The sequence below is a fragment of the Emydura macquarii genome, unplaced genomic scaffold (genome assembly GCF_026122565.2).
Source record: "Emydura macquarii macquarii isolate MOO-44397 ecotype Brisbane River unplaced genomic scaffold, CSIRO-AGI_Emac_v2 contig_3114, whole genome shotgun sequence".
Lineage (NCBI taxonomy): Eukaryota > Metazoa > Chordata > Testudines > Chelidae > Emydura > Emydura macquarii.
In genome coordinates this window covers 1,630,947-1,652,374 of record NW_027133251.1, presented here as the reverse complement: position 1 = coordinate 1,652,374, position 21,428 = coordinate 1,630,947, and the positions used below count along the sequence as shown (strand labels likewise).

The 21,428-nt window shown below is 43.7% G+C and overlaps 1 protein-coding gene across 1 annotated transcript in view; it reads left to right on the top strand.

The window, feature by feature from the left end:
- Positions 1-21,428, top strand: part of DNAI1 (dynein axonemal intermediate chain 1) — a 245,842-nt gene that overhangs the window by 81,919 nt on the left and 142,495 nt on the right. Inside the window, exon 13 of the mRNA XM_067530888.1 lies at positions 12,720-12,967. Within this exon, the coding sequence (XP_067386989.1) occupies positions 12,720-12,967 (248 nt within the window). The remainder of the gene's footprint in view (positions 1-12,719; positions 12,968-21,428) is intronic.

Below are 21,428 nucleotides of genomic sequence, written 5' to 3'. Positions count from 1 at the left end.
TGGAATTTCCATCCTTAGACGTTTTTAAGGTGTGGCTTGAAAAAGCCCTGGCTGGGATGATATAGTTGGGTTTGGTCCTGCTTTGATCAGGGGGTTGGACTAGATACCTCCTGAGGTCTCTGCCAACCCTAATCATCTATGATTCTATGATCAGTATCGCTTAGTAAACTTGGTGTATTCAAACAAAATGAGTTTTAATCCGTTCAAATGCCAATTTATACATCTAGGAACAAGGAATGAAGGTCAGACCTACAGAATGAGGGACTATCCTAGAAAGCAGTGATGCTGAAAAGGACATAGGATTCATTGGGGACAAACATCTTAACATGAGCTCCCAGTGTCATGCTGTGGCAAAAAGAGCTAATGCAATAGTTGGATGTATGAACAGAGAGTAGGAGTAGGAAGGTGGTTTTACTTGTGTTTGTTATAGGTGAGGCTGGTACTGAAATACTGCATCTAGTTCTGGTGTGCACATTTTCTAAAGAATATTGAATAATTGGAGAAGGGCAGAAAAGACTCACAAAAATGATTCCAGGGTTGGGAAAAAATGCCTTATAGTGAGAGACGTAAAGAGCTCAGTCTATTTAGCTTATCAAAAAGAAGATTGAAAGATGACTTGATGACGGTATGTAAGTACCTTCACAGGGAGAAAATACTAGGTATTTTCTACTAAAAGTTCTTTAATTTAGCAAACAAAGGCATAACCAGAACCAATGGCTGGAAGCTGAAGCTAGGCAAATTAGAAGCTAGGCACAAATTTTTAGCAGTGAGTTTGATTAACAACTAGAACATCCAACCCAAGCAAGTGGTGAATTCTCCGTCTCTTGACTTCTTCAGATCAAGGCTGGCTGCCTTTCTGAAGGATATACTTAAGTCAGACACAAGTTATTGGACTCAATAGAGAGATAACAGCGAAATTCTCTGACCTGCACTATCCAGGAAGTCAGACTAGATGACCTCATGGTCCCTTCTGGCCTTAAATTGTGTGATTTTATGAATTATCCAAGTATGTTCTTTTTGGAAATTCTGGCATTAGTTTTGCTTGGCCATGCATGGTATATACTGCATGTATTTAGATCTAGGAACCACAATTATCCATTAAGGCTTGCATCACCTTGGCATAGTACTTCTGTTCTGGTCAGTGGGGCAGAAGCATACACTGGGCAACAATGGCTCCTGTTTATATTTCTCTCTCGCTGCTGGGACACTGCCCATCTTGGTCACATATCTCTGGGCTGCCACGCTAGACAGTATCAACTGGAGGATTAAGCACAGTGATGAGCATTCAGAAATCTGAGTTCTAGTCCTGGCTTTTCTTCTAACTCCGTGTGGTCTTGTGCAAGTCACTTCACCTTCCTTTCTCAGTTTCCTCATCTGTAAGAAGGTGATAATACTCAACCTACCTACTTTCAAGGGGTGCAATGGTAATTAATTAGAGTCTGTACACATTCAAAGTACTGTAAAACATTATACAGCTGCTGATTATTATTATTATTTCAGCAACCCTTGAAAATGAGCGCAGCACACTTTCAGACTTCCTGCACTTCTTGGAAAGGGTCATTTGTTTCCAACTCTTATGGGGCAATTGGACTATAGCAAACTCCATAATGCCAGCCAGTTCCTTTCTTAGGCTGCTTCTGCACTCACAGGGCTTCTGGCACTATGTGATGTTTTGTTCATTTGGGGGAAATGGGTAGGCATTCACTTAACTTCTATTTTCAGAGTAGTTTTAAGGCAAGTATAAATCTCCATCGTTTGTAGGGGCACCAAAAACTTCTGCCTTTTCAACAGATCCTGCTGGTAAGTACTCTGGGTCTACCTGGCTGTATCTCTCAAGCATATACAATAGCTTAATCCTTTGGTTTTTGAAGAATCAAAGCTTACAGGAGTAAGCACCAGCAAACATAGTCATCAAAGAGTGAACACATCTAAGGCAGAGAATAAATATAAAGTATTCGTGGGCAGCTGTAGAGCTCCGACAGAAGCAGCTGTTTACAAATGTGCTTCCCTGCATTTGGTTTCTTTTTAGGTTGGATTTCGCGGGGCTGGAGAGGGTAGATTTCCAGCAATAGCCAGGATATTTAAATGTATCTGGGAGATTTCTTGAGCAATGCCAAGTTGACAAGAAAGCTTTTTCTCTTGTCTTCATATGATTTGTGCATTTTGTGTCTTGGATCAGAGCAGGCAGAATGTGAGATATAAGGCTATAATATTTTGGATTATTGAGCCCTAGAAACAGATGATGATGGATGTACTTGTCTGTGACACACTGCACCCCCATGCACCTCCTTATAGAGTGATGTTCACCTGTATAGTGTAATTGTGTATTGTTTAATGCAAAGTATGTCATGCAAGATGTTTTTGGAATGCTTATGGCACACTGAACATGATTGTTATAGTAATATGTTTGTTGCAGTGTCATGTGTATGGTTATGAGGCTTCACTATGAAATATTCCCAAATGTGTGTCTCATTGCTTGAAGCAGATTCAGGCAAAACCCTCCAAGAGCAGAGAGGTGGTTCATGCCTCACTAAGGCATGCATAAAACAAACCAGTTCTTCCAGGAACAATGGACTAGCCTAAGCATCAATAAGGGGATGCTCATGTGACTCAGGGCATGGAGGGAGCCATACACGGACACTGTTTGTTACCTGACACTGGAGAGGGGGGCAAAGGAACATGTTAAAAAGGAGAGACATTTTGCAATCTCTCTCTCTCTTCCACTCCCATCTACAAACAACATCAAGCAACTGAAGCATTGATCCCAGGCAGAGAGCCTGGCTGGAGACAGACCAGCCAGCTGCCAGTGAGAATCATTTAAGACTGTAAAGTTGCTGAAAGTGTTAAGCTTAGTTTAGAATGCGATGTGCATTTTATTTACTTTTGATCAAATCTGACCTGCTTCCCTCTGACTTATAATCACTTAAAATGTTTCTGCACTTCATACATTTATTTGTTTGTTTTATCTAAAGCAGTGCACTTGGTTTGAGGTGTGTTAGAGACTCCATCTGGAGTGACAGAGCTGGTGCATATCAATGTATTTGATGAATTGACGAACTGATTATGAGCTTGCAGTGTCCAATGGGCAGCACTGAACATTGTAAGACAGCAATTCCTAGGGTTGCATCTGGGACTGAGGCTATTGGCTGGGGTCAGACCATTGAATAATCCCATGAATGGCCAGCTAGAGGCACTCACTCACTGAGCGGGGGAAGAGGCAACTTGCTTGCTAGTGACTGTGCGTGAGCAGCCCAGGAGTGGGGGTTCACACAGCAAAATAGAGTGAGACACACTCCAGGAGTGGGGGATTGGGGTGACACAGCAATATACCAGTCCTGATTGCAGAGGGGAACGTCACATTATCTCACTAGGAACCATATGATTGGTATGTTAATTCAGGAATCTCTTACTTGTCCCAGGGACAATAGAGACCATTCTTTGAACATTTTTGCTTTGATTCAAGATTCATCCCCAAGCACCATGACTTCTGTCTAAAAGATTTAGTGTTGTCAGTATTGTTGTAGCCATGCTGGTCACAAGATATGAGAGAGGTCTCGGAAAGGTGATCCCAGAGCTGAAGAAGAGCTCTGTGAAGCTCAAAAGTTTTTCTCTCACCAACAAACATTGGTCCAAAAAAAGATATTACCTCAGTCATCTTGTCTGTAAAAGATATAATTGCATTGAGTTCATTGGTATGAGCACAGGATGTTTCTCAAAAAAATCAAGGAGAGCTTTAATTGCTTGTTTGAATTCTATACAGGTGTTTGCCTCCAAGGTTGAAGATTTACTTCTCATTTCTGAAAAATCTCTTAGCATTTGTAAGGACATTTGTGTGCTGTAGCATTGAATGCATTAGAAATGCCTGTGTTGTATGCACTGTTGTTTTGGTAATGTTGGTCCCAGACAGATGATAGTCCAATAAAAGATAACTTCTGTTGACGACAAAGGCAAGCTTTTGAGCTTATACAGAGTTCTTCTTCAGGTCTCTGAGTACATTTCCCAGACATGAAGGAGAGCTCTGTGTAAGCTGGAAAGCTTGTCTCTCCCACCAACAAAAGTTGGCCCCAAAAAAATACCACCTGACCTGCCTTGTCATTTTAGAAATGCCTACGTAGATAAATATTTTAGACAGCAACAGCGGTTGTTTTTAAAAGCTAGTTCTGTTGTGATTCTTTTGGTTTCACTACTTTGGGTTTAGACAGACTCTTTCAAAGTGAAATAAGATAAACATTACTTAGACCCTGCTCATTCTTCATTTCCTTAGATCAGTTCTCTTAAGTGGGTCGGTGGCTCTCATTACCCCTTTATTTTCTATGTAGGATCTTATGGAATCCATCACCATAATTTATGAGTGCCTTATAATGAAGGCTACCAAACAAATGGAAGTAGTGTAATGCCACTCTAACTTGTTTCAGGGGATGGGCTCTGGGTTTTTTATTCTGACCATGAAGTAATTGAGACATATAACACCAGTGGTTGCTGTCAAGTTATTATTTTTGAAGCACCAAAATATGCCACTGTGTATTGAGTTGGATTTCAATGCCTCAAGAGCTTCAGTCTTCATACTGGGCACTGATACATGCATGCAACTGCTTCCAGACTCTTAGCTATAAAGGCTGAGACCAGTATGAATAGTATCTGAAATGTTCTGTAGTGGATCTTCTCCTTCCAAGTGGTGGTATTCACAAATACATGCCAAGGATCAGGCAAACATTGAGGATTTCCATCAGATACAGCTCTTCTTCACTGGAGCTGGGTCTTCTGTATGCTTTCCTTCTATTTCTATTGTTGCCTCATGTTGTACTGAAAGCAAGTCAAGGAATAACCCATATGTTTCTATTAGTGTTGGCTTGGGCCCATCAGACATGGTATTCAGACTTTTCTCTGTCAAAATAACTATCTCTTAGAATCATAGAATCATAGAATATTAGAGTTGGAAGGGACCTCAGGAGGTCATCTAGTCCACCCCCCCTGCTCAAAGCAGGACCAACCTCAGCTAAATCATCCCAGCCAGGGCTTTGTCAATCCACAGCTTAAAAAGCATCTAAAGATGGAGATTCAACCACCTCCCTAGATAACCCTTCCAGTGCTTCACCACCCTCCTAGTGAAAATGTTTTTCCTAATATCCAACCTAGACCTCCCCCACTGCAACTTGAGACCATTGCTCCTTGTTCTGTCATCTACTACCATTGAGAATAGCCTAGCTCCATCCTCCCTGGAACCCCCTTTCAGGTAGTTAAAGGCTGCTATCAAATCCCCCCTCATTCTTCTCTTTTGCAGACTAAACAAACCTAGTTCCCTCAGTCTCTCCTCATAAGTCTTGTGCTGCAGCCCCCTAATTATTTTTGTTGCCCTCCGCTGGACTCTCTCCAACTTGTCCATATCCTTTTTGTAGTGGGAGGCCCAAAACTGGACACAATACTCCAAATTCGACCACACCAATGCCGAATAGAGGGGAATAATCACTTCCCTCCATCTGCTGGCAATGCTTTTACTAATGCAGCCCAATATGCTATTAGCCTTCTTGGCAACCAGGTACACTGCTGACCCATATCCAGCTTCTTATCCACTGTAACCCCCAGGTCCTTTTCTGCTGAACTGCTGCCTAGCCCGTCGGTCCCCAGTCTGTAGCTGTGCATGGGATTCTTCTGTCCTAAGTGGAGGACTCTGCACTTGTCCTTGTTGAACCTCATCAGATTTCTTTTGGCCCAATCCTCCAATTTGTCTAGGTCACTCTGTATCCTATCCCTTCCTTCTAGGGTATCTACCACTTCCCCTAGCTTAGTATCATCTGCAAACTTGCTGAGGGTGCAACCTACCCCATCCTCCAGATCATTAATGAAGATGTTGAACAAAACTGGCCCCAGGACTGACCCCTGGGGCACTCCGCTTGTGACCGGCTGCCAGCTAGACATGGAACCATTGATCACTACCTAATGAGCCTGATGATCTAGCCAGCTCTCTATCCATTTTATAGTCCATTCATCCAACCCATACTTCTTTAACTTGCTGATAAGAATACTGTAGGAGACTGTATCTAAAGCTTTGCTAAAGTCAAGGAATATCATGTCCACTGCTTTCCCCACATGCATAAAGCCAGTCAACTCTTCATAGAAGGCAATCAGGTTGGTCAGGCATGACTTGTCCTTGGTGAATCCATGTTGACTGTTCCTGATCACCTTCCGCTCTTCCAAGTGCCTTAAAATGGATTCCTTGAGGACCTGCTCCATGATTTTTCCAGGGATTGAGGTGAGGTTGACCGGTCTGAAGTTTTCTGGATTCTCTTTCTTCCCTTTCTTGAAGATGGGCACTATATTTGCCTTTTTCCATTAATCAGGGACCTCCCCAAATTGCCACGAGCTTTCAAAGATAATAGCCAATGGCTCTGAAATCACATCAGCCAACTCCCTCAACACCCTCGGGTGCATTGCATCCGGCCCCATGGACTTGTGTATGTCCAATCTTTCTAAATAGTCCTGAACCTGTTCCTTCAGCACTGAGGGATGTTCACCTACTCCCCATTCTGTGCTGCCCAGTGCAGTAGTCTGGGAGCTGACCTTGTCTGTGAAGACAGAGGCAAAAAAGACATTGAATACCTCAGCTTTCTCCACATCCTCTGTCACTAGGTTGCCTTCTCCATTTGGTAAGGGGCCTACACTTTCCCTAATCTTCCTCTTGTTGGTAACATAGCTGTAAGAACCCTTCTTATTCCCTTTCACATCCCTTGCTAGCTGCAACTCCAATTACGCTTTGGCCTTCCTGATTTCATTCCTGCATATTTAAGCAGTATTTTTATAATCCTCCCTAGTCATCTGACCAACCTTTCACTTCTTGTGAGCTTCTTTTTTGTGTTTAAACTGACCAAAGACTTCTTTGTTAAGCCAAGCTGGTTGCCTGCCATATTTGCTATTCTTTCTGCACATCGGGATGGTGTGTTTCTGTACCCTCAATAAGGTTTCTTTAAAATACAGCCAGCTCTCTTGGATTCCTTTGCCCCTCATATTAGCCTCCCAGGGGATACTGCCCATCAGCTCCCTGAGGGAGTCACAGTCTACTTTTCTGAAGTCCATGGTCTGTATCCTGCTGTTCTTCTTTCTTCCTTTTGTCAGGATCCTGAACTCAACCATCTCATGGTCACTGCTGCCTAGGTTGCCACCCACTTCTACTTCCCCTACCAAATCTTCCCTGTTTGTGAGCAGCAGGTCAAGAGGAGCATTACTCCTAGTTGGTTGCTCCAGCACTTGCAGCAGGAAGTTGTCCACAACACTCTCCAAAAACTTCTCTTAGTATAAGTGTCTCCAGACCTTCTGTCTCATAAAGGAAGAGACATTTTAATTCAGACCCAGAGTAGCTTCACCTGGTGGCCTACAGCTTGAGAGTTTCACTGATCAGAGTTTTGATACTCTGAGGTGATCTACTGGGTTATACTGAAATTTTACAAGCCTTTCAACTGGAAGCCCCATGATTTAAAATGGCCTGGTAGTAGGGCTTCAGTATCTCAGACATGCTCTATCCCTGCCATTTTTGAATATTTAATATTCCTGATGAAATCAGGGTTATCTTTTTCAATTGTTAAGGAGCACCTGGTAGCTATCACAGCTTAGCATTCTTCTGTTGTCTCTCACCCTTCAGTGATATTAGTCCTTAAAGGACTTTTGCATCCGTACACACTAATTCACTGTCCTACTGACGTGTAGGAACTGAACCGTGTATGTACTACATTTACTTACCATCCATTTGAACTAGTTGTGGAATATTCTCTTCACTCTACTTTTCCTTAAAATTAGCCTCCTTGATAGCAATTATATCTGTAAAATGTAGGCTTTTGTGACTTAACCCCATTTACATTTTTTTCATAAAGCTAATATGATAGGGGGTCTTCACCCCAAGTTTCTACTGAAGACGGTCTAACTGAAGTGAATTTCAGAAACCATTTCCTTTGTGGTCTTCTTCCTTTCAAAGCCACCTGTTACCCCACTGAGGTTAAGCTTCTCATGCAGAACTTGAAGATGCTTAGTTATTATTTGTACAGAAGAAAGACCTTTAGGAAGTCATCCCAGTTATTCATCACATTTGGGGAGAAGGCAAGGGGTGATGCAAGCTGAATTCAAAAGATGTCTATCATTCGACTTCTTAGTCAACCCTGTTGTGACCAGGCAAGATTACAAGTGCTGGAAGGACCAAGGGCTCACTCTGTGAGAAAAGAGGTCACCTCAGTAGCTTTTCTCTAGTGTTTCTGTCTGAGATTTCTAAGGCTGCTGAGTGGAGTTGGGGCCTCGCCATCATTCAGCACAATCTTCTCAATACCAGAGCCAAATTGGATGCCAGCTTAAGAAGGGCAGTCTTTCAATCTTTAGAAAACTAGATGATGGGAGTATCAGAATTTAGCCTTTTTCTAAAATAAGGAAGACCCTTTGATTACTATTCCATGAAGTACAGACCCATTGAAAGAAATGTTGCATGTTTAGTAGATTAATATATGTTTGCAATACTATTACTTATTTGTAATAGTTTTATCAATAAGTGAGTGGCTTCACTTATTCTTCAGATGTTCTTCAACTGTATTCACACTTATGTGTACTTTGTTAGAAACATCATTACAGGCTTGGCTGTAAATGCAGAAATAGTACTCCATTAGAGAGGAGAGTGTTCTGTACCTGTTGGGTGAGCTGTCCAAAGTTCCTGTTATCTCTGGGATACACACACACTCAAAATATCAGGCAAGATAGGAAATAATTTAAAAAGGAGCTTACCATTAATGTAGTGAGGCATATATTATGTGTTTGAAGATTAAAATCTATCTGTAAAGCAGAAAATTTGTTTTCGCCATAGCATGTGCCAGAGAGCATACAACAGCAAGAATCTACCTGTAGATATGGCTAAGACATCCTCAGAGAAATCTATTTCAATAAATTACTATAGTAAAGCTCTTTCTTTGCCTGGGGTGAGCTCATAGACCCATAGACTTTAAGGTCAGAAGGGATCATCATGATCATCTTGTCTGATCTCCACATCGCAGGCATAGAATTTCACCCATTCACTCCTGCAATAGGCCCATAACCTCTGGCTGAATTTCTGAAATCCTCAAATCTTGATTTAAGGACCTCAGGTCAGAGAGAATGCACCACTTCCTCTAGTTCAAACCAACAAGTGACTCATGCTTCATGCTGTAGAAGAAGGCAAAACCTCCGCAGGGTCTCTGCCAATCTGACCTGGGGGAAAATTCCTTCTCAACCCCAAATATGGTGATCAGTTAGTCCCTCAGCATGTGGGTTAGATTTACCAGCCAGATACTTGGGAAAGAATTCTGTGTAGTAAATCAGAGCCCTCTGTGACACTCTGCACCCCTATGGTCACCCTTATAGTGTAGTGGTAGTGGTTCCCAGCCTGTGGCCCGGGGGCAAAAAGTGGCCTGAGGGGTCTTTCAAAGTGGCCCTCCGCTCCCCTCCCACTGGCTGCAGAAGGGAGCCACTGCCTAAGGACCCGGGCAGAGTGCACTGCTGCGGGGCTAAAAGACCAGTGCAGGCTGCTTGCTTCAGCCAAGGGGACGAGAGATCAGTGATCACCTCCCCTCCCCCGGTTGTAGCAGGGAGCATGGCAAAGCGCTCCACCTGGGTCCATAGCTGCCGGAGTCCCTGCTGGAGCCAGAGGGAAGGGAGATCAGTGCTCCTGTCCCCTGAATCCAGCAGAGAGCAAAGCGCTCTGCCTGGGTATCTAGGCACTGGGGTCCCTGCTGGAGCCAGAGGGAGGGGAGCACTGGTCTCCCATGCCCCTGGCTGCAGAAGGGAGCCACTCTCTAGGGACCCAGGTGGAGCGCATGGGGTGTGCGGTTTCCCTGCTGCGGCCAGGGGGACGGGAGATCAGCAAGGAGGTATCGTCTTCACTCAACTCCTTCCGTCATGCTTGAGGAAGGCCAGGACTGTAAAAATCAGGGCCTTCTGGTTTGTGAACTACCATGACTTAGCTGCCTGGCCACGTGCTTCAGTGTGTAGCGACAGTCACTTGTCTACACTAGTGCTTTGACTGTGAGTGTGTGATATACTGTGAGTAATTTGTAGGTGTAAAATAGTGAATGTAAAAATGAGCACAGTATCATCAAAGTGTTTACTTTAAATATGTAATGATTTGTAGTCCTTAATGGTGTGTATGTCAATACATTTTTAATGAGATGATAAACTGGTGGCCCTTCAGGGTTGTAAAAATGATATTTGTGGTCCTCAAGCCAAAAAGATTGGGAGCCACTGGTTTAATGCAAAGCATGTCATGTAAGATGTTTTTGGAATGCTCATGACGTCCTGAGCATTATTGTTATAGTAATATGTTTGTTGGAATGTCATGTATATAGTTATGAGGTCTCACTATGTAATACTCCCAAAGATGTGTCCTCATGGCTTAAAACATATCCAGGTAAAACTCTCTAGGAGTAGAGGGGCAGTTTGCACCTCTTTAAGGCATGTATGGAACAAACCCCTGCTCAGCATTCCAGGAACAAAGGACTGGGCAAAGTGTCAACCAAGGAACCACAATAAGGCAATGCTCACTGACTCAGGACATGAATGAAACCACACAAGGATATTGTTTGTCACCTGACGGTGAAAGGGGGTAGCGGGGACGAAGCCCGAGAGGGGAGAAGGAATATTTTAAAAAGGGGAGACATTTGCCATGCTCTTGCTCTTCCACCTCCATCTACAAACACCACCAAGCAACTGAAGTGCTGACCAAAAGGGAGAGCCTGGCTGAAGGGTAGCAGCCAGCCTGTGGTGAGAAATAACTGAGCTTGTAAGGTGGCTGAAAGTGTTAAGCTTAGTTTAGAATGTGTTTTGCTCATTTATTTTGACCAAATCTGACTTACTTTCCTCTGACTTATAATCACTTAAAATCCTTCTGTAGTTAATAAATTTGTTTGTTTATTTTACCTAAAGCAGTGGATTTGGTTTAAGGTGTGTGGGAGATGCCATCTGAAGTAACAAGGCTGGTGCATATCAGTTTTTTTGGTTAACTATATGAGCCTGCAGTGTTCAGCAGGCAGCACTGAACATTGTGAAACAGAAGTTCCTAGGGTTGCATCTGGCACTAGGGATATTAGCTGGGGTCATTCTGTTGCATAATCCAGAGAATGGCTGGCTAGAAGCACTCACTCACTGAGATTAGAGCAGCTTGCTTGCTGGGGTCTGTGTGTGAACAATCCAGGAGTCGGGGGTTCTGAGAGCACAGCAGAATAGGACAGGCTCCAAGAGTGAGGGATTGGGGTGACACAGCAGTGCACCAGTCCAAATTGCACTAGGGGAATGTGACACCCTCCCAATCTAGTGTCCCATCATGTCCCATTGTAGGTATTTGCTAATAGCTGATGCAGATGGACTATATGCCATTGTAGGCAACTTCACCGTACCATCCCCTCCCTAAAATTATGAAGCAGTCTTAAACCAAGTTAGGTTTTTGGCCCCACTGCTCCCCTTGAAAGGCTGTTCCAGAACTTCATTCCTCTGATGGTTAGAAACCTTGGAAATTAGACACATTTAAACTTGTTGATGGTCAGTTTATATCTATTTGTTCTTGTGCCTACATTGGCCCTTAATTTAAATAACTCTGCTCCCTCCCTGGTATTTATCCCTCTGCTGTATTTATAGAGAGCAATCATATCTCCCCTCAACCCTCATTTTGTTAAGCTAAACAAGCCAAGCTACTTAGGTCTCCTCTCATAAGGTAAGTTCTCCATTCCTCTGATCATCCTAATAGCTCTTCTTTACACCTGATCCAGTTTGAATTGGTCTTTCTTAAAAATGGGAGACCAGAAGGAGCTTATCTGTGGCAATACCTTTTCTACTCCCATTGAGCATCGGAAATCTTCTCTTAAATGAACAAAGAATGGAGAACTGCAAGAGACAGTCTGGACTTGGGGAGGGAACAAAGAAGAGGCCAAAAACTAATAAAAAAAGGGAAATAGACTTTCAGGAGAGCAGAGTTAACATCAGACCACACAATAGAAAGGAGAAACTAGGCAGAAAGGGAAACCGTAGTTTTAGGTGAACGAGAAGTTGCAATAACAAAATAAGGATGTGGGGTTAGAAACAAATGGGAAATAAAGCAGTTGTAACTTGGGCATTCCATTTATATTTTAATGTGCTAGGTCAGTGATTCCCAACCTTTTTGGCTCGAGGGCCACAAATATTTGTACAACCTCGAAGGGCTGCCAATCTATCAACTCTTAAAAAATGTATTGACGTATACACCATTAAAGACTACAAATCACTGTGCTGTAGATGGTTTATTGAATGTTTTCCCATGCAAGGAATAAAAGGACATGATATAATTCCTCTTTATATAGAAGTTAAAAGTGTATCCATCGTGAGCTCTGCAATGTTAATAAAATCCATACACATTGAACAATTGTCTGGATGGCTCAGACTCATTCTCCCAGGCACTCAGCCTTCCCTCTTGGAAAACACAGGCCTTTCAGCATGACCAAGTCCAGGCTCTGGAGAACTGAAGGGGGAAGTGCCTCCAGAGCTGAGGACCTCTCCATAAGACTGCCCAGCCCCCTTTAAAAGCATGTAATTAAAATCCCTTTGTGACATGTATCCCTCTGCTGCCCTCGTTTTGAGTTTATTTCTAGGGCGATGGTTGCCATTGACTGTGTATGTCGGTGATTAAAGAACTTGGAAGGAAAGAGGCATCACATGTATTCGCCTCATGATGTGAATCTTCTTTTATCTAGATGACTTTATGAAGCAGAGCCGGGGCATGCTCCTTCTGTACACCATGAAGAACCCCTCCTTCCCTGAGTACATCTTCAGCAGTGACAGCGGCATCATGTGCCTTGACATCCACAATGACCATCCCTATCTTATTGTTGTGGGCTTCTATGATGGCAACGTGGCCATCTACAACCTGAAGAAGTCGCACTCGCAGCCAGGCTACAAGAGCTCTGCCAAATCAGGGAAGCACACAGACCCCGTGTGGCAGGTGGGTGCGGTAGCAGGGAGCCATTCTTTTCCTTTTGCCTACAGGGATGTTCAGTTAGGGTATGGCTATACTGATGGCGGCAAAGTCGCCGCCGTCAGATCGACCTATCTGGATCGATTTAGTGGTCAGTGAAGACCCGCTCAGTCAATCCAGAAGTCGACGCTGGTAAACCACCCCCTCAAGTGGCGTAGCGCTGCGTTGGTGGGAACGTGGTTCCCATTGGCGCAGTGCAGTGAAGACGGCGCGCAGAAGGGAAGCGCAGCAGTCGATGGGAGTTACGCAAGCTACTCTGCATAGTTTGCATAACTCCCATCAACTGCTACCGAATTGCCCGGGAAGTGTAGACCAGGGGTTAGATTGAACACAGTGACGAGCATGGGGTGGATGGACAGATGTTTTGTCCCTGTATGCATGTGATAACACTAGCTACTGATTGGTAACTTTAGGGCAACCTAATAAATACTTTTGCAATATACAGAAACCCATTGGATGAAATAAGGAGCCAAAATAGACAGTCGCTGTATGACCAAAACTTTGATTAAACCATTCTTTTTCTTTCCTTTTATTTGAGATTAGTGACCGACATCTCTTACTGGGAGCAGCCAATCTCCTTTGTGTATTATCAGTGTCACACTGACTTCCTGCATGTAAAGCTATTTATCTTCCAAAGGTCAAGTAAAAGGACCAGATTTTGGCAGGCACCCAGAACTGGGCAGGAACCGGACAGAGTACATAATCAACAGTGCGTGACATCTGTATTCTGTCAAGATCAGCCCAGATCAGCCCCTTGTGCAATTGATTGTCACTGAGAATAGGAATACACTGCACTGGGGCTGAACATAAACGTTTATGCTGGGGCAATGATCATGAGATTCAGGCTACTTCCTCTCTCCTTAGGCAGTGCCCCATAACCACAGCTCTAGTGGTAAAGGGCCTGCACAATGGGTGATGCTTTATTGGGGCTAAGATGGGTGTGGTCAATCCTGTGCTAGTGCCTGCTGGCTCTGATTTTTCTGGCATGTCCCGGACAGAATTTAACCCAAAGTAATGGTTCCATGTTATTACAGCTTCCACTGAATAAAGTCCAAGAAGCTAGGGATCTAGCTGTATTCCCAGATAACATGGTACTCCTGTACAGCAAGAACAACATTTGTGTATTATTTCAGTTAATGCCTCATACAGAAAGTTTGGAATTTTCAACGATTTGTTAAAAAGTGTTCCTGTAGCAAAAGTATTTAGTGATCTATGTACAGGTTTAGGTGGGGCTCATGGCCATCGATCCTTGGCACCACACAATGTATAACACATCACACCTGCTTCACAGACAAAGTGGGAGAACTTTCCCCGTCGCCATCTTCTTCCTGCTGCTATTGGAATTCCCTAGTTACAGCAATAACAATTCAGCCCCAGTAAAATAACACTCCTCTCCACATGATTGACAGGCTCCCAATGAAGGCTTCCTACAAAGGGCTGAGAGAGCTCAGTTGGCCCACCTGGCTCTTGTGGGGGGGAAGAGGCAAGGGGAAAGGCAAATGGGTCCCTGCAGCCTGCTTTGGTCACAGGAATAACTGTGTGTTACAGCATGAGTTTTGTATTTGAAGACTAAAAGGTTGCCCTTAAGGAAGGGTCTCTACAGACTTTTGACCCTGGACTAAGTTTCCCAGGCTGGGGAGACGGGCCAGCACCTGCTTTTTTGTTACCGTTTTTCGAAAGGCAAAGTGCTGAGGGTCGTTTTGGTACGGCCCACTCTGTTGAAGCGTATCCATATTTTTGGAGTAGGACTTGACAATCTGAGTAACTGTGTGATGAAAACAAATATGGTGCTAGCCGAGTGCACAGGAGTCAGGAGAATAGATTGTGTGCACCCAGGTGAGGCTCAGAACTGCAGACATGTAGCAGCAGCAACGTTGTCTTCTGACTGGGTGGAGAGGAAGGGAGCCTTTAAGTGCCCTTTGAATTGGGTGAGGCATTTGCTGCTTAATCCTTGTTCAGCACTAAAAGGTACTAAATCATTTCTCCTATGTAATTTAGGACACCTTCTGTGTTCCCCTAACAAACCCTTTGCTAGGCTGGGTACTATTTCTTTGTTTGGCCCAAATCCTGCAGTCCTTACTGAGGTATTACTTTTGCCAGGGACTGCAGAATTTGGCCCGTGACTTTTAATCATGCATTAGAAAGGTAATGGAACATTTTGACAAAAAATTAAGATGAGCTGTTCTCAGCCTCTGTCCTGAGCTGACTGGCTCTTTCTTTTTGAAACAACACATGTATTTTAGCAATAGAGGGAGAAAGTGGGACGTGAATGTCTTCGGTGTAGAATAGAAAGTCTGACAGTTCTCTTATTTTTATCACTTAGTCTTCGGGGAATTAATATTATCGTAGGAAGCGCAAGCATTTTCATAAAACAAAGCCAATGTGTTAACACAACACACTATTAAATGCAAAAAGCTGTGGTGGAAATTTTCTAATGCAGTTGCTTAAGATGGTGAAATATAGACTTGCTTGCTTAACATTAGACTCCCAAGTTTCTAGAGTGTACGGTAATGGCTTCCTATATATTGAGAAAATCTCTTCCATGAATTGAGCTCTACTGCAATATAAATGAGGAGGTTCTGGTTTATGTCAATGCAATGTTTAGGTTACACATTCAGTCACAAAGGCCAATAACATATTAGGTACTGATTTAACTCCCTAAACAGGAGTTAAAAGCACGTATACCTACAGATATAGAGAAAGTGTATGCAATGCAGCCAAATTAACGTCGCTGTTGGAACCTTAGCTCTTATACTTCCTGATTCCTTGTGATTTTAACTTTGCAATATTGCATTAACTTTTGCTATCCTAAAACACAACGCAAAAATCTCCCATTCACATGAAGTAAATATAGTTCTTTTATTTAATTTCCTTGTCTTTTCTTTTAAAAGGGAGAGAAGAAGATTGCCTATGTTTAGTAATGGTATTTAACGTTCATTGGACCTTGAGGCTCACATCTTATGTAAGGTGAATGAGTTGGGTGGGGGAGAAAATGGAGCTTGGAGCAGGATTAGGGAAAAAACCCATTTTAGTCAAAATAATGATCCAAAAGATCAACACCCTTGTGTGAATACAGCTTAGGGCTAGTACCCGGGGGCAAGTCTTTGCCTGAGCTCTCTCAGGAGTATGCATCCCCCTTTACTCAAGCCAGTGACTAAATGCCACAGTCTGGTCCCGAAACGCAAAATCTGTGTTGCAAAAGTGGTGCAGCTTTGATAGATTGAGCTAACCATCTCTGCAGATGCCCTCTGAGCAGCCTCTCCAGGCAGTACTGTTGCCCCTCCACGAGGATGTTCTCCTTGGCAAGGACTCTCTCTCTCCTAGTCAAGTTTCAGACTTCAGCCATTTTTACTTTGGCCCTGGGTTTTTAAAAAGATGGTGGCTAGAATTTTTTATAGTGGGTAAAAAGTGTGATTTTGTCACTCTCTCATCCCTGCAAAGCAGCTGAAGGGACTTTGCTCAGACCTTCCAAAATAATTCACCTGTAGGCACACATCACTCAGACATTTTCAGCTCAAAAGAATTGGAAAGTTCAGAGGCTTGAGCATGTGAAAAAAGGGGTCTATCATAGAAGGTATTTGCAACCTCAACGTGTGTTTCTGCTGTGCAAAAGGACTGGTAATACAGCGTTGCTGTTTGCCAGAGGCTGGGACTGGCCAATGGGATGGATCACTTGATGATTCCCTGCTCTGTTCATTCCCTCTGAAGCACCTGGTGTTGGCCACCATTGGCAGACAGGACACAGGGCTAGATGGACCATTGGTCTGACCCAGTACAGCTGTTCTTATGTTCTTATCTTCATACTCAGCAGCGCTGTCACCTGTGTGTGGCTCAAATCAGACATTATCATCAAAACCAAGGTCTTAGTACTACTCCTGGTAACAATGCAGAGCCAACGCCATTGTGGAAGCTGGGCTCTGACTCTAGTTTGCTCATCAGCACAATTGTTAACCAAGTTCCAGTTGCAGATGTTGACCCCAGACTGTAGAAAGGTGGATACTTCAATCAATTGTGCTTATAATAACGTGTCTCACTTGGGGCAGGCTCACTAGGGGTGATGCACTAAGTCGACGGAACACAGCTTAACTTTTGGATCCAATTTCAGTTTACTGAGCTGCCAGTTAGAAAAACCACCTTTCTAGTTAACATATTGCATCTGATCTGGGCTCAGTGAGGCATCCTAAACTTGATCGCTTGATGATGACCTGTTCTGTTCATGGATCACTTGATGATTACCTATTCTATTCATTCCCTCTGAAGCACCAGGCATTGGCCACTGTTGACATTGGTCTGACCCAGTATGGACGTTCTTATGGTCTTAAACCCAGGACCCCAGAGTGCCATTTCAACACAGCCACTTTTCAGGGGACAGATATGCACTTTAACTACTGCAGGTGTTGCACCTGCTTTATAACATATCACAAACACCATCCCATTTAAGCTAGATACTAATACTTAGAAGGGAAAGCATGAGGCAAATTCTTAACCGCGTGAAATCTGCCAAAGGAAAATATGGGTGGAGTCTCAGGGAAATTGGCCTAATTCTGAGGTGTAGGCGTTTGTGCTGCAGCCTCTCAGTGGGAAATGTGGAAGCCCCATCTTTTAGGACTTTGAAATCTAGACTGACTAAAGCACACTTGAGACTATAATAGGGGAAAGTCCAGATCCTCAATGGTATTTAGGCATCAACTTTGAAATCAATAGCGGTAAGTGCCTAAATACCTTTGACATTCTGGGCCAAAGTTCCGACAGTGACAGAGACAATGAGACCTAAAAGGCCTTTACCATCTCTTACGTCTATGCTCTGTCTAGGTTCTTGCATGATCATATAATGAACCTTGTGTCTCACCAAGCCATTCCCAGACACGTTTAAAAGGATGTTCACTCTCATTTCATTGATGTCGGTAAATTGGTTCAGTTACAAAATATGCACGTACCATTGTCCCCTTTTCCTCTCCCCCACCTCCCACTAAGCACAGCTGCACAATAAAAGCCTTCCTTATAGTGCTGATTGTATTAACTGTGCTTAAGAGAAGAAGAGGTGTTTCATCAATAACCCACTGTCACACCAAGTAACTGTCACCCTTCTGATGATTTGCAATTTCCATCTCAATCTGTCACATTAAAACTCACAGTCAGACAAATGGCCTCACTGGTTTCTGTTTATGAGATCGGATCTGAAGCAGCAGCAGTTTTCTCCTTCAGCTTCAGGCTAATGAGGAGTTTGGTGGGAAAAGAGAAGGAAAGGTCAGAAGGTTGGCAGCAAGGTCAGTAGATAAAGATCCGCCTGCTGGGAATGGTCTCAGCTCTCCTCCATTCACATTTGCAGTCGAGAGAGCTGTTTGTAGGTTATCACTGGTTACTTTGCAGACACATCAAGCCACAATACACTTCTTTATATTTAAGTGCCTTCCAAAGCTAAGTGTTACTAACTAGGTGGTCTTTACTAAAGAGGGCGAGACCTGTGCAGACAGGAGAGCTGAGGAGAGCATGAGATCAGTCAAGCATTAAATAATGGTAGGGGTTCAAGCAGACAGGACTTCTTGGGTGGACTGTAAAGCTGGCAGGTAGGTGTATGTAAACTGCTGGGATGACAGAGCAGAAACCAGAGCTAGCAGCAGGTAGTAAGGACTGTTCAGCAGGAAAGAGTCTGCAGAAACAAATCAGACAAAGTAACATAAGCAAAAAGAACATCAGACTAGGAGTCTTCGCAGTGCCCACTGGGAGCCCTGCTTTCCCCCTTCTCTCTCTCCAACAGCTTTTCTTATCGCCCTTCCCTTGAACACCGGGTCAAAGGAGGGGGAAGAGAAGCTGGAGCTAACCCCTTGTGTACTGGGGACCAGGTAGTGCCTTTATATCCTGTCACAGAGATTTTGCTTAACTCAGTCTGGCATGCAAACAAAAACTGCTGAAGAATGAGAAGAGCAGTCACGTGCTAAAGGAGGATGGTCTTGAGGATAAGGCACTGGAGTGAGAATCAGGAGATGAGCGTTTGAGTCCCAGCTCTCCCATGGACTGGCTGTGTTGCTGAAGCTATTCGCAACAGTACGTGCCACATCCAGTAATAATCAGCTATTCTAGTCGAGGTTCTTATACGGCACTCATCACTGTCGAATCTGAGTGCCTTCCAGCACAGTGCACTAAGGAACATGACTAACAAACGTCACGTGTTTTTCCTCTCATCCTCTCCACAGACGAGCTTTTTACCCTTTTTCTAGGGAGTTCTACTGGGCCAGAGGAATGAAGTTGTTGACCATCCCTCCCGGAGCTGTAGTCCATCTTTTAAATATCCTGGGTCTAGGACATGGAGCACTTTGAAGTTAAAGACTGAGGCTTTGAACTTGATTCCATATTCTATGGGAAGCCAGTGTAGAGAGCAGAGGACAGGTTTGATGTATTCACAGTAGCTTGGGTTGCTGAGGAGACGTGCTGCAACATCCTATACCTGCTGGAGTTCCCTAAGCACAGGAGGCTTCGTGCCCGGGTGTCGCAATGTTATAGCCCACCCGAGAGGTGATGGAGTATGAGGTCATTGTTTGCCACATTGAGATGAAGTCTCCTAGCCAACCAGAGCTGGTAGAAAACATAGGTCATGAATAGACAGAAACTCGAGAGAAAATCTTTGCAGCATGTTTGTTTGGTTCAAAATTTTCTCTTAAGGCCCATTTCACTTTAAGATTATATGGGGTAAAGTGTGAGAATTTTTCTCCTAAGTGTCTTTGATGTTAATAGACAGGATGTCTGATCTTTAAGCTTAGATTTTGTATTTTATCGAGGCAGTATGAGGCCATCGCTCCTGGAGATTTCGTTTTTGTAGTTGGTGTAGTAACTTATTTTAAACTACACCTTGGGTATAGATTCTGTCAGGTCTGAATTCTCTTGCAAAGCACCAAAATCCTCCCTAGAACATCATGTAACTTTTGTCTGAAAAGGAAGCTCTGCTTTGATGGGTTTTTTCCCCTTCTGTACTTGCATATAGATGCTGGGCTTTCCATCTGCCTTTTGGTCTGGCTGCTGCTGGATCAATAGATTTTTGTTTTGTGCTGCATTGTCTTCCTCTCCATTCTGTTACTTAAGATCTAAAGTACAGATAATTATCTGATTGTGGCTTTTTCAGGCTTACTTTTCTTTACTATGTTCCAGCTGTAAGCCCATGTTTTAGGTGTAAGCTTTTACCCTTCACTTATTAATTATAGTACCGTTAGTTCCTGAGGCTCAGATTTTCAAAGCCCCTTCAGGGATAGGAATGCTGAAAGATCTCAGCCTGAAAGTTGAAGGTGACGGGGGAAGGGGCAACTCATTCATTTGATTATAAGGAAGGATGTTTTGAATCCTGAATTCATGACTGCTCCTATCTAAAACTCTGGACGTGCATGCAGGGTGTCAGATTCTAGGAGCCTGCATAGAGATTCTCCTGAGTCATGCTAGCAATCAGACCAGGTGGGTCTTAATAGCACCAGCTCAGGACATAAAAAGGTTTGAGTGTTCCTCTGAAAGAGAGAAGTCAAGACAGGGGCAGAAGAATCCTGCAGGGAACAAAGCTCAGTGCAAGTTTTGGCTGGAGCTTTGTTATATAAAATTAACAATAAAAGAGTTCTCGGGAAGGGGTTAAGTTTGGACTTTACCCAGAGCGTGCGTGTGTGTGTGTATTAATAATAAGATGGAAGAATGACCTGCATGCAGTGTTTCTAGATGCAATAACAAAACACGATAGCCAAACCAGCTGGGCCAGATCCTCACCTGGTGTAAAATCGACACAGGTTGTTGATGCCAATGGGGCTATACAGATTCACACCAGCTGGGGATCTAGCCCATAATTTGTACAGAACAACCTCTCTCCAACTCCAAAACAACCCTTGCCATGCCAGAAGCCTGTGAGGTGCTGAGCATCCTCCACTCAGTGCTGTGCAGGAAGCAGTCAGCATCTGGCATACCATCAACCTGACTCCCCCAGCCATTGATGCAAATCTGTCGGGTTCTGCTCTGGTGGGGGCTTTCTGCCCAACACATTACAGACTCTGCCTCTGATTTCCATAGCATCAGCCCTCCCCATCCAGGATTTGGATACAAGTCTTTCTGCTGTGTGCCGTTTGCAATCCCTACACACAGAGTGTGACACTTATTATTTGGCCTGTAAATTGGAACCCCTGCTCATTGAGCAGAGTCAGAATTGGGAGCATGAGCCAGGAATTGCAGTTGATTAAATACACAAGATCAGTGCTGGCCTGTCATACAGGATGTCAGCTGCATATATCATCAAAGGTGCCAGAGGTGCCCCAACCACTGATAAGCAAATAAGTGAGACTCTAGTTTCTGGTTTCCTTGCTGTTCCTGCTCCGTGGCTACCAATAAACCAAGCCAGAACAATAGGAAGTGCTGTGTGCTAGGAGAGGATAAGCAAATAGGCTCCTAGTAAAATACTGTGCAC